General features: G+C 39.0%; 1 protein-coding gene across 1 annotated transcript in view; it reads right to left on the minus strand.

Annotated features, from left to right (window-relative positions):
• Positions 1-13142, minus strand: part of SLC26A7 (solute carrier family 26 member 7) — a 148499-nt gene that overhangs the window by 51072 nt on the left and 84285 nt on the right. Inside the window, exon 5 of the mRNA XM_004602350.2 lies at positions 11943-12107. Coding sequence (XP_004602407.2) covers positions 11943-12107 — 165 coding nt within the window. The remainder of the gene's footprint in view (positions 1-11942; positions 12108-13142) is intronic.

Consider the following 13142-nt stretch of genomic DNA (forward strand, 5'->3'; position numbering starts at 1 on the left):
AAGATTTTTAAGGAAGAAAATGGCATACACACTATGTATATGTGGTTTCATATTCTTTTATTTAGGGAGAGACCTTTGTGAAGCAGTTAATGGACATTTACATACATACCATTTATTATAATAATAATTGTTCTCATTGATTTGGTTATTCTTTACCCATTGAATCCCTAATCCTGGAATAGCATCTGGTAAACAATAAGCACTATAAGAACATGAATATGGAATAAAAAATTAGGGGCCCAGGACTCAGTTATTCTGGGACACCTCATGGCCCTGCAAACACTATAATTGTACCGTGGGGAATCCAGACTCCGTCAAGGATAGTCCTGGTGGTCCTCAGCTCTATAGGGCCCGAGCAGCTCTGCATTCTTGGGCCTGAGCATTAAATGTCATCCCATTTAGTGAAGTATTATTTAGAGTGGCCTAGAGCCCCCTCAGAACTCCTTGGGAGAGTCGTACAACTAACTAAAACAGATAAATCCAAAAAGGTATGTAGGTATTAACCTAAGTAAGCAGAATGGATAAGAAAGATCTGGGTTTTTTGTTTTTTCACTCACTAGCAATGCTTGGTTAGTTCATTTTAAAATGCCAATATACATTGGAGCTCTAATACTTAATTATTTAACATTTCAAATATATGGATACATTAAGACTCAGATGTGCTGTTTATTCACTTATTCAACATGTTCACTGAGACTTTACTATGTGCAAGGGATTTGGCTAAAACTTAATATTACTATTGCAATACATTTTAAGTAATTTATTTTTATTTAATCAGATAAAACAACCTTATTTTAATAATTTATAATATTCTACAACTACTTTATAGTAATGGAGCAAAATGACAAAATTTAAGTTTTATTTGAGATAAAAGAGAAATTGGTCACACACTTTAAATATTTTTTTATTCAACAAATATTTTTGGGATTCTGGCAAGAACCAAAAGAAAAATACCTACATTTAAGAAAAGTCTAAATTGTATCCATTGTTTAATTTATGAAGCAAAGAAAATTACTGTAAATGTTTATATATATTAACAAGTGTTATTGATAGATTTTTCTGCTCAATCCTTAAATATCTAGAAATCATTTCATTCAATAAATTTCCCTTTTTTACCAGCATCCTCATAGCTCTGGGAATTTACTATGATGAAATTGTCATGATAAAAGTAATAATTTTAATATTTATGTATACAACTTTAAGTCACGATACTTCAGAAGTGGCAATGCCAAAATTTTTTTTAACTATCTGAAAAAAAAAATCACATCAGATACTCTAACATGCTTTTCAATCCAAAGAGAATGTGAACTCTTGAATTCATTATTCCCTGTGCTTTCTCTAAATTAAGAATCTATCATAAAACTTGTGTTTCCCTAGAGAAATAAGAGCAACAGTATGATAAATAAACTTTGATAAATGCAAGCTCACTTCTACACAGAGGGTAGTAAGGTAAAAAAAACTCTGCAATCTCTGAGTTTTAATCTTCAACATTTGACTTGAGTTAGTCAACTACCACAAAACCATGACTGTCTCCAAAAAGAGAAATGATAACATTCATACATGCTTGTTATTGTGTATTCCAACTTGGGTCAGAGAAATGTTTCACATAATCTGTGCATAGACAAGTATTTCAGTGATGCGCTTAGAAGAGACACAAGAGCAACACGACACAGAGAAGAGGCTGCGTGGAGACTAGAGACAAGGACTGGGTTTAAGAAAACGTAGCTCTCAGTCAGGGAAGGCTGGAAGTTTCCAGAACCTAAAATAGACAAGGAAGAAACTCTCCTTCAATCCTCAGAGGAAGCTGTCCTCACCAACACATTGATATTAAACTCCTGGCCTCCAAACGTGTAAGACTAAATTTCTGTGTTCCTTTACCAGAATTCACAGGTCTGTCATAATCTGTTATAGTACATGACGCCAATACAGGTACCAAGCCAAATGCCTCTCCCTCTGAGGCAAATCAGAGAGGGCACTGTGTACTTTGTGCTCACCTAATCATACGCTGAAGCCTGAATCTTCCGTATCCCGACCGGTGTTCTTATATAAAGGAGAGATTCACTCAGAGCAGTGTGATAGGAAAGAGGGTAGGAAATTTGCCTGCAAATAGATGACCCAAGTTCAACTCCGAACATCCCACATGGCCCCCCAAGCCCAGCAGGAGAGATCTCTGTGTGCAGGGGCAGGGATAAGCCCTGAGCACTGCCAGGGGTGGCCAAAAAAACATTAAAAAAAGAGAAAGTGAGAGATTCAGGTAAGCACAAAGACACTGAAGATTTCACACAAACAGAGGGAACACCACGTGACAAGGCAGCAAGAAGATCCCCGTCTAGAATCCAGAGGGAGTTGACAGGGGAAACCCACCCTGTTGCGTTAAGGATTTCACCTACAGTGCTTATCGTGGTGGGGTCTAGAAGATGCTTCTCAGAGAGGAAGCCCTTGGAGTGTACACGTGGGCATAGATATGCGTATACATTAGGTGATGGGGCGCTCCTTGGCTGTAAGAAATGATGAAATCTTGCCTTTGCCTACAACATGGACAGACCCGGAGGTCACCACATTGGGTAACTACTTCAGGGAGAGATATCACCTCACTCCTACGCCATCTATAGACTAGCTAACATTTAAAATGTAAAATAAAATTGTGTGAATATAAAATACAAAGTAATAGATCATGTCTAATGGAAACAACTTCTTAGACTTTGATCGCAGAACTGAAGTTACCAGTTCCAGGAAGGGGATGAGGACACAGAGGGCCAGGAAGGATCTATGGTCCGTGGGAAGGGACGGTGGCACTTTGGCATTGGCTATCGTATGGTAACACTGTATTCTTCAAATACAAACATTCACACTCAGGGAACCACTGTGACCTTCATTGTGAAAATTAAAGCAGAACGAGATCAACTCGCTCGCTGCACTAGTTCTACAGAGATAGAACCAAAGAGTGATTACACCGAGGGATCAGGTAGAGGGCAAGTTAGCTCAGTGGTCTGGGTTCCCTCAACTGATCGAGCATCAACACATTAATCATGTCACTTAACGCTTCATTCACTGGTCTCATTAAACACAGCAAGTTAATTTTTTAACGACATAGTGTTTCTTGTTGCCCTTGGGTTGTGCAGTAGTGATGCCCTCCCTTTGAAGTATTTGACTTGGTGCCTCGCCATGAAATCAATAGCAACTGGTTGCTTTTAAGACAAATTCCTCTCACCTCTGACCTTTAGCCTTGAATGTAAGTAGCAGAATTATGTCAGTACAGGGAAGCAATGAAACCTTCCAACTTCATTTGAAAATCCCTGTAACTAAGAGCCAAAATCTGGAATCAATCTGAGTGTCCGAGAACAGACGATCAGATAAAGAAACTGTTGTAATATAAACACAATGAAATACCACTTGGCTATAAGAAAAGATGAAATCATGCAATTTGCTGCTAAGTGGATGGAACTAAAGGGTATCGTGCTGAGTGAAGTCAGTCAGAAGGAGAGGGACACATAAAGAATAATCTCACATATGTGACATATAAAAAACATAGTAAGAAAATAACAAATGGCCAAAAGCAACAAAACCTGAGAAGGGTCCTACAGACTCCCAAGAATGGGTGCAGGGGCTGAATGTGTGGGTCCCTAAAACAACTGGAGGTGTATTGTTGGAACACAGTATGCATGCAAACCTAACATAAATGGTTCTGTAAAATCATGGTGGTTCAAGTAAATTTTTTTATGTAACAAAGATTTAAAGTAAAAACTTTATTTTAAAAGAATTAGCAGAAAAAAAACAATGAAACTAAATATAAATGAATTCTGATATTGCAATAAATAAATTAAAATTCATGCATTAGTGACCATAGCTTTTTCTTGTATAATTACAGTAAATTTACACTAATTCCTTTTTCTGTACCCTTAATAAGCAGATGGGAGAAGAAAAGTACAGTAGAATTGAAAGAACAGGAGAAACTTGAAATTTCATCACCATCTAGAAAAGCAGAAATAGTTGCTGATCCTATTCCAGATCAATAATCTTATACACAATCGTTCATCTAAGTTCTCAAAAGAAGATGGGTCTTAACTATTTTCACGCTATGCTATCACATTATCCACCTTCCATTGTACTACCTGGCCTCCTTTCTTCACTAACACCATCTGGGATAATCACATCTAGCAATTTATTTATCTTCGTATTTCCTATTTCATAACTCTCAGTTTTCAGTGAAAGAAAACTGAGAGTTATGAAATCAATTTCATAACTATTTTCTAATATCATTTTTAAAGCCTATTAATTGATCAATAATTATTTATTTTGTGAATCCATTGTAGTGCTTCTTTAACCAAGAAAGTACACTAATTCGGGGGCTGGAGCAATAGCACAGTGGGTAGGGCATTTGCCTTGCAAGCAGCCAACCTGAGTTCCATTCCCAGCAACCCATATGGTCCCCTGAGGACTGCCCGGACTGATTCCTAAGTGCAGAGCCAGAAGTAACCCCTGCGCATCGCAGGGTGTGACCCAAAAAGAGAAAAAAATAAAAGAAGAAGAAGAAGAAGAAAGTACACTAATATTTTCTCATTGACTTGTTGCTTTTAAATTCTCCCAGGATTATATTGCTGAATATTTGGGGGTTTGAAGCCTCCCATTTGGTCCAACTCTCTGAGGTCTGTTGCTGCTCCTGAGATTTCTCCTGAAGGCAGCTTTCACATACTTAAAGCCTTGAAACATGAGTCACGCTGCCCAGTTACGTCCTCACCCTGCCCCAGTGTGCTTTCAATTTATATTTAAATTTCACTTCTAAGAATATCTAGTTTCCTTCAAAGAGACCCCATAGCTATCTTTGATCCTTCCAAAATTGGTGTTGGTACAAGTTCTCTCTCATCTTAAGAATTTGATATCTCCTATAAACTTTGCTTATGTACCATTATATTATTAAGCATTTTAGGATAGATAATATTAAGACCAAACTCCCCAAATCCCTCTACTTTGAAAAATTGCACACAAACAAATAGAAAAACCAGAGTAATATTAAAATGAAAGTTCAGCCTCAGCTGTGTTTTCATGAGTTCAAACAGAGTCCCACAAAAAGGGAAAAAAAGGTAAAAGACGTCACATTCTCTTTTTCAAAATCATTCCATATAAACTACTGATAAATAAATGCTTCTCACATTAGGAATAAATCCAATCATTGTTGCTTCTTAGGGTAAATTAAATCTCCAACCAAAATGTGTTCTAGGGGAAGTATGGTATGTTAATGGCTTGAGACAACATGGGGACATGGAACTCACTTGGACAAATCTACGATCAATCATGCCAAGGCCCTTGTGGCACCCAGCCATTCCTTGTTTAGAAACTAAGTTTAATTTGAATTACTTGAGCTCTGGATTTTGCGGTGATGCATTTTTTCAGTGTATTGTAGGAGACAGAGAAATCATAGTATAAGATGGTTGAATTACAAAAATATTGGTCCTCTGTTGGAGAGTTTTAAAGTAATCTTTGTTATAAATTCCCATATAATTGTTCCATGTCCAAATTAAGCCTCCCACATTTTCTCTTCCCTGCATCATTGATTGAATCAAGCTGCAGAAGAACATTCTTGTTCTCTCCTTTTCGATTTATTCTGTCCGTATTTCAGTGTATATTGAACAGACTGCAGTTCACAATAGAAATGTCACAATAACTGTGAAGAAAATGTGGGCTTTCATAAACCACCAAAGCGTGTTCTTAATTCAAAAATCCCAATGGGTTTATGTCTTCAAAGTAGATTTGTTCCCCACATATAAACCTCATTTGTACATATTTAATTGTGATCTCATTCTCTATAAAATACAATGTTTCCTTGGCTCTCATTTCCTTCTAACGTTTCTATCCCATTTCAAGAAAATCCCTGGTTCCTGATTTTCAGACTCCAGCAGTGAGCAACCTACAAAAGTGCTTTGCTAAGTGTTTTAGGGACAAGGGTGGAAAAACAAACTATTTCCCACTTATGAAACTCTTCCAGTTTTATAAATAAAGAGTCCAAGAAGGGTAGTTGAAAATATTGGCAAACTTGCCTGGTGCTCTTGGACTTACTGTATAAAACTGTACATAATTATTTATAATAATACTTACAGAATGTCATGCCAGTGAAGTTAGCTTTGCCAAATTCATCATCGGCTGCTAAAGGCTGAGACACTGACGCCATCTCAAAGAAGTCCACATGTGCTAATAGTAACTAGGAATTTTTGCAATTTTTATTATGCCTTTAGGGAAAATATCCTTTCTAATTAGAAATATGTCATCATTTCTCAATTAAATTGATTTTAATTCTAGGAAGATTATACTTTTCTCTCTTACTGGGGCTGGGAACTCTCAGACAATATTTGAATGGTGTGTGTTTGGGGGGAGGAGTGTGAGGGATGGAACACGGCCTCACATATGAGAATCATGCACTCTACCAGTAAGTATTTGAACCTTCAAGAACGACAGGAACAGAACTGCAGAAATAGTACAGCAGGTAAAGCACTAGCCTTGCATGTGGCCGACCTGAGTTCTATCCTCTGTACCACACATGGTTCCTCAGAATCTGCCAAGAGTGATCCCTGAGTGCAGAGCCAGGAGTAAGCCTGAGCACTGTAGCACTGTCATCCCGTTGTTCATTGATTTGCTTGAGCAGGCACCAGTAACGTCTCCATGGTGAGACTTGTTGTTACTGTTTTTGGCATATCAAATATGCCACGGGTAGCTTGCCAGGCTCTGCCATGCAGGCAGGATACTCTCGGTAGCTTGCTGGGCTCTCCGAGAGGGAAGGAGGAATCAAACCAGGGTCGGCCGTGTGCAAGGCAAACACATTATCCGCTGTGCTATCACTCCAGTCCTGAGCACGATCCAAAAACCAGGAGAAAAATGACAGGAACAAATCAATTAACCCTTGAAATACAGTCTTAAGTTTTCAAAAGATCTTATGAATCTCAGTTTTAAATTTGTAAATCTTAGTTATCTTTATAATTTAGCAGGAGGGATATAGCTTTTTTTATTGTACAGATTTATTTGATTTCAAATATGCTATAGAGAAAAAGTAACAATATATGTTACTTAAATAGTACTTTTAAAAATGGCTGTATGGGGCGAGAGAGATAGTACAGCAGGCCCAGGTAGTACTGACTCTTATCTTGCACTGGGATCTGACCAGCTGACAAGGGTTCTAACCCCACGCCCTGTATGGTCCCTCAAGCACAGCCAGCAGTGATCCCTGAGGGCACAGCTAGTCATGAGTTCCCCATATATCCAGGAATGGCCAAAAGAAATTTTTTAATTTAAAAAAAAAACAATATCTAATTTGTTATATCCAGTTATTTGCTACAAGGATAAAGATAATTCCTTCTTTTAATAAAAAAATGTCTTGTGTCTAAGGCATTTTCTTTCAGGGATGAATCCCAATACGTATGATGGGCACTATTTAATAAAGTAGACAACTGGGAACCAAAGGAAGTAGTCATTTGCCTTGATCATTTATTCAAGGCTAGAGCTAAAATCTGACCTGGGTATCTATGATTCTGGAGGTCTTTCTCCTGTTGTCTTCTTCAAGGGAGAAAAGGATGATTGGTTACTGTTCTTGTGGCCCCTAAATGTTACCATCAGATATTATTTACATTCTACTTTTACCCAATGTAGAATGTAGAATGATTATACATCTATATTCTACATAGCAAATGTAGAGTGCAGAATAATTATTCAAGAAACAAACATGGTTTTTATAAAACATGGTTGTATTTTTATTAAAAGTATAGGGATAGTGGTAATAGTATATTGGCACTTTGGTGGTAGTTAACTGTGTTATGGTAACATTGTACCCAGAGCACACTCATTAACTCTTACCTCAAGAACATTTTTAACAGTAAAATAATTTTTTATCTACAAATGATACCTAAAAAACAGAGGGAAAAGAAATATATTAAGAATTAAAGAATTTTTGGATCAACATGGAAAGTATCATGCTAAGTGAAATGAGCCAGAAAGAGAGGGACAGACATAGAAAGATTGCACTCATCTGTGGAATATAGAACAACAGAGTAGGAGAGTAATACCCAAGAATAGTAGTATATAACACCAGGAGGTTGGCTCCATAGCTTGGAAGCTGGCCTCACACGCTGGGGGAAAGTCATCCCAGATAGAGAGGGGAACACCAAGTAATATGTGATTGGAGATCCTGCGTGGGATGGGAGATGTGTGCTGAAAGTAGACTAGAGACTGAACGGGATGAGCACTCAATACCCCTATTTGGAACTACAACACCCAAAAGGAAAAACAGATATCAAACTGGAATGCCCTGCTACAGAGGCGGAGTGGGGTGGGGGGATGGGATTGGGGGGGGATACTGGATTCATGGGTGATGGAGAAGGACACTGATGGAGGGATGGGCTCTTAAACATTGCATGAGGGAAAAACAAGCACGAAAATGTGTGATCTGTAACAGTGCCCTCACTGTGACTCACTAATTAAAAAATAAATAAATTTTAAAAAAAGAATTAAAGAATTTTGGATGGTTACATTTTTGGCTACCCGTGGCGTATTCGATATGCCAAAAACAGTAACAAGTCTCACAATGGAGACGTTACTGGTACCTGCTCGAGCAAATCAATGAACAATGGGACAACAGTGCTAAGACAGTGGCAGTGCTACATTTTTAAAAAATTAAGCCTAATTTTATTTACTTTTCTTGACGAAATCAGAAAACAATGACTATGTTCTAAAAGCAACCTTTGTAGACATAACCTCAGATATTCTGGAGAAACATTAAAAGGATGAGGGAAATCTTGGTTAGTTTCCACTAGAAAGAAAAAAAATGTTTAAATACATAAGAGCTTTTATTCATTTTTAAACTAGAATTGGTAGCATGGGCCTTGCACAACAAATATTAGACAGGGAAAAGCATTAATCCAGGTCTACTTTTTCCGATCTATTGATGGCTATTTTATAATCTCAGAAGGGAGAACTGAGCACATAACACCATCTGTACGTGATTAAAATTTCTCCTTAAAAATATTCCTAGCAGTGGCCATCTTCCCACCTTCAACAGAGAAGAGGCCAGGCAGTCTGGTGAGCAACGCGGCCGGAGAAATGCTCCGGACCCGAATCCGGGCCAACAACACCGGGGATCCAGACGGAGGAGGTACAGCTGGTACACCTTCTCCGGATGGAACCCTGGCGACACTGAGAAGCAACTAACACGGCTCCGGGTTGCGGGACTGGAACACATCCGAGCCGCGGGGGGGCACTGGAGCGGGGCAGCGCCTGCCCAAACTCCAAATGGTCCCGGCCGCCAGAAGCCCCGCCCTCGACCCACCCTCGGCGCCATCTTCCCACCTTCAACAGAGAAGAGGCCAGGCAGTCTGGTGAGCAACGCGGCCGGAGAAATGCTCCGGACCCGAATCCGGGCCAACAACACCGGGGATCCAGACGGAGGAGGTACAGCTGGTACACCTTCTCCGGATGGAACCCTGGCGACACTGAGAAGCAACTAACACGGCTCCGGGTTGCGGGACTGGAACACATCCGAGCCGCGCGGCCGCTGACGCGGCCGCGCGACCTTTTCTAAAAACTTAAAACATACAATCTTTTAATGACAAACCAATTATCAAACGCTTCCTTAGTAGGGCTGTCTTCATTGGAGGGAAATTCCAACAACAATAGTGAGTTTTGTTTTGCAATATGGAATGTAAGCAAGGTAGAGAGAAAATGAAGTGAAATTCATCAGTTATACAGTTGGGGGGGCTGTGGCGGGGGGTATACTGGGGATTTTGGTGGTGGAATATGGGCACTGGTGAAGGGATGGTGTTTGAATATTGTATAACTCAGACATAAACCTGAAAACTTTGTAACTTTCCACATGGTGATATAATAAAAATTAAAAAAAAAAAAAAAAAATATTCCTAGCAGAATATATGCCTAGCAGTGTTGGGAGTCTCCAGGGCTGCAACCCAGAGTAGCCAAAGACTTGCAGACCTTAGCAATCCGTAATAGAGAATCTGATTCCCTTGTTCATAGTGAACTAGGTACCCCACTCCACTACCTCCAGGAAGAAGACACTCAAGAAACCATCACAATAGCAGAAGAGACAGACCTGAACTTAAGTAATATAAGGGCCATAGGACAACAGGGTAAAATCAAAAGGCTGTGTTTTTGAGAGATGGAACAGAGAAGGGATCACTAAGAAAATGATAGCTGGAGGAATCAGTCGGGATGGGAGATGTGTGCCAGAAATAGATAATAGACCAAACATGATGACCTCTCAGTGTCTGTGTTGCAAGCCACAATGCCCAAAAGTAGAGAGAGAGTATGGGGAATATTGTCTGCCTTAGAGGCAGGGGGAGGGTGGGAAAAAAAAGAGTATACTGGGGATATTGGTGGAGGGATGGGTGTTTAATCATTGTGTGATTGTAACCCAAACATGAAAGCTTGTAACTATTTCACAGTGATTCAATACAATTTTCTTTTAAAAAGTATGAATGACATTTAATACATAGCACAGTATTAAATATACCTTAGTAGAAACCAGAAAAGGTCACCCCCAAATATGCTTCTCAGGTTAATGATTGGGGGGAGGGTGGTAGGCTATTCCTAAGGAGAACTAGGGGAGTCCAAGAAGCCCACCAGTGATGCTTTACCCAATTTCGTGCAAAACAAAAGGATATGATGCTTTTTGGACACTGCAGTGTCCGAGAAACCTGGACCACACAGGTTGTTGCTTGGGTCTCTTCGGCCACACCTGGCAGTGTTGGGAAGTCACCAGGGCTGCGGCTGGCAATGCTTGAGGAATCACGCAGGGCTGGAAAACAAGCCACGTGTCCTAACAGCTGTACTACCTCCAGGCCCCAGTATAGTTGCTTTCAACTTATTTTGAGATTATTGGAGATTATTTTGAGTTTATGACTTTGAGTAGTAAGTGGTTCATAAAATGGTGTTGTAAATTATCCTTTCATAAAGTAATTTGCATTCATGAAGAAAATACTCATTTTAAGGGCGTCTTCCTAATAGTACTGGGAAGAAAAGGACAAGTCAATTACAAGAAACTCACAATGAAGTTGACAACTTAAATCTGTGGAACAAGCCTTCCTCCTGTGTACTATACTATTTATTCCCATGACTTCCTCCCCAACTTTCTTCCTTTGTTTTCATTGGAGATGGTATTTCAGCCCAAGTTCTAAGCCATTTTTCTCAGTAATTCATTCTTGAGCATCTCCCAGGTCTACTTGTGCATAAATTTGTTTTTCATTTGTTTATCTCTTAATATGAGGCCTTAGCTAAGCACCTCAAAGAACAGAAGGCAAATATATGTTTCTCTCATAGAACACAAAATTAGCTAAAGAGAAATTTATTTGCCCTTAGATTCATTAACTTCTTGATGAATTCTAAGTAGCATATGACTTACAGAGCATAGGTATAACCGCTGCTTCAACTAAGACCAAAAACAATGCAAGATTATTAAGACAATATGACACAACTGGCTACAGGTCCAGCTGCATCTCCCCAGGGTTCACATGGCTTTTAATAACTCATTGTCAACTCTTGGAGGTCCAGCTACCAATTTTGAATAGATCTATAGCTTTAGCCAAAATAAACTTGACAATATTGAAAGAATGTAGTCATGCTGTGTAGTTCAGCCACAATTCCAGTAGATGGCTTCCATTAGAAGCTGGCAACATCTGGTGCACACATACACAACTTATTTTTTTTCTACTCATCTCCTCAAATCCTATCATATTCATTTGTTCATTATAAATAACTGCTTCCAAGACTCATAGGTACTACTCAGTAATCTAGCTTTATACCCTGGATCACAATTTAAATACCCTCAAATTTTCATTTAAACCCAAGTTGCTTTAATATAGAAAAATATCTTCACAGCAATTAAGCAAATTCTGCTTCGTGAAACACATACACACCCAAAATGCATGAGCAAAGACATATGGAAAACTCACGTAAAAGAATCCAAGGGGTCCAGATATATACGGCATCTTGATTCCCAAGAGATACTTGACTTGTGAAGTCACGACATGGGTGGCAGCTCCAGTTGTCATTGCGCTGATCACAGGCTCTGTGACCAGGAATGTGGCTCGACCCAGCTGAAGCACAAACATGGCCACCTAAGAGGAAGAAGAGGATACGATTTCCCAAGATCTCAAGTTTTGTATCTGACTCATTTTCTTTCTATAACCATAAAAAAGTCTGAAAAATGTCTTTCCTACATTTCTTGTATCCAATAGCTTGAGTTTTCTTAAGAATATTGTTAGGAGCTAGGGGAGAAGGCACCTGGGATAGAGAAGGGATCAATAAATCAATAATGATTTGGGAAGGATTGCTCAGGATGGGAGATTGTGATGAAAGTAGATAAAGGACCAAACGTGATGGCCTTTCATTACCTGTATTGTGAACCATAATGCGCATGGTAGAGAGAGCATAAAAAGGAAGGTGCCTGCTACAGAGGCAGCATTGGGATAAGTTGAGGGTGTTGGAAGGGTTACCGGGGCCATTGATGGTGGAAAATACGCACTGGTGGAGGGATGGGTGTTCGGTCATTGTATGACTGGAACTCAAACATGAAAGCTTTGTAAGTGTAGCTCATGGAGATTCAAGAAATAAATAAAAATTTTTAAAGAATATTTTTAGGTTCCAAGACTTTACAAAAGATTTTACATGTATTAAAAGGTGGGGGGGGGGTCTTTGGGCTTGAGCAATAGTACAATGGGTAAGACATTTGCCTTGCTTATGGTGGACCAGGGTTCAATCCCACCCTCTCCAAAAACAGTGCTTTAAGTAATGCTAGAGGTTTTTCTAAGTATTTACTTTCCTTTTTCTCATCCTGACCATATATGTTATAATAAATGGAAATATGCCCAATTAAATAAGGGCTTATATTACATTTATATGATAACATCTGCATTTTTATCTAAATTGCATGATTTATTGCTTATTCCTCAAAAGCAATGAGTGAAAGGGAAAGCAATTCCTTTTCATTTCTCTAAGGTTCTGTGACAATGAAACTAATGCTTTTTGAATACTTTGTCTACCAGCTATAAAGGGTGTACAGTGTTGGAATTATGTGGATAAGAAACCAACATTAACATTATTTTAAGTCACAGAACTTCATTCACAAACTTAAATATATACATATATATTAA

The sequence above is a fragment of the Sorex araneus genome, chromosome 2 (assembly GCF_027595985.1).
Source record: "Sorex araneus isolate mSorAra2 chromosome 2, mSorAra2.pri, whole genome shotgun sequence".
NCBI lineage: Eukaryota > Metazoa > Chordata > Mammalia > Eulipotyphla > Soricidae > Sorex > Sorex araneus.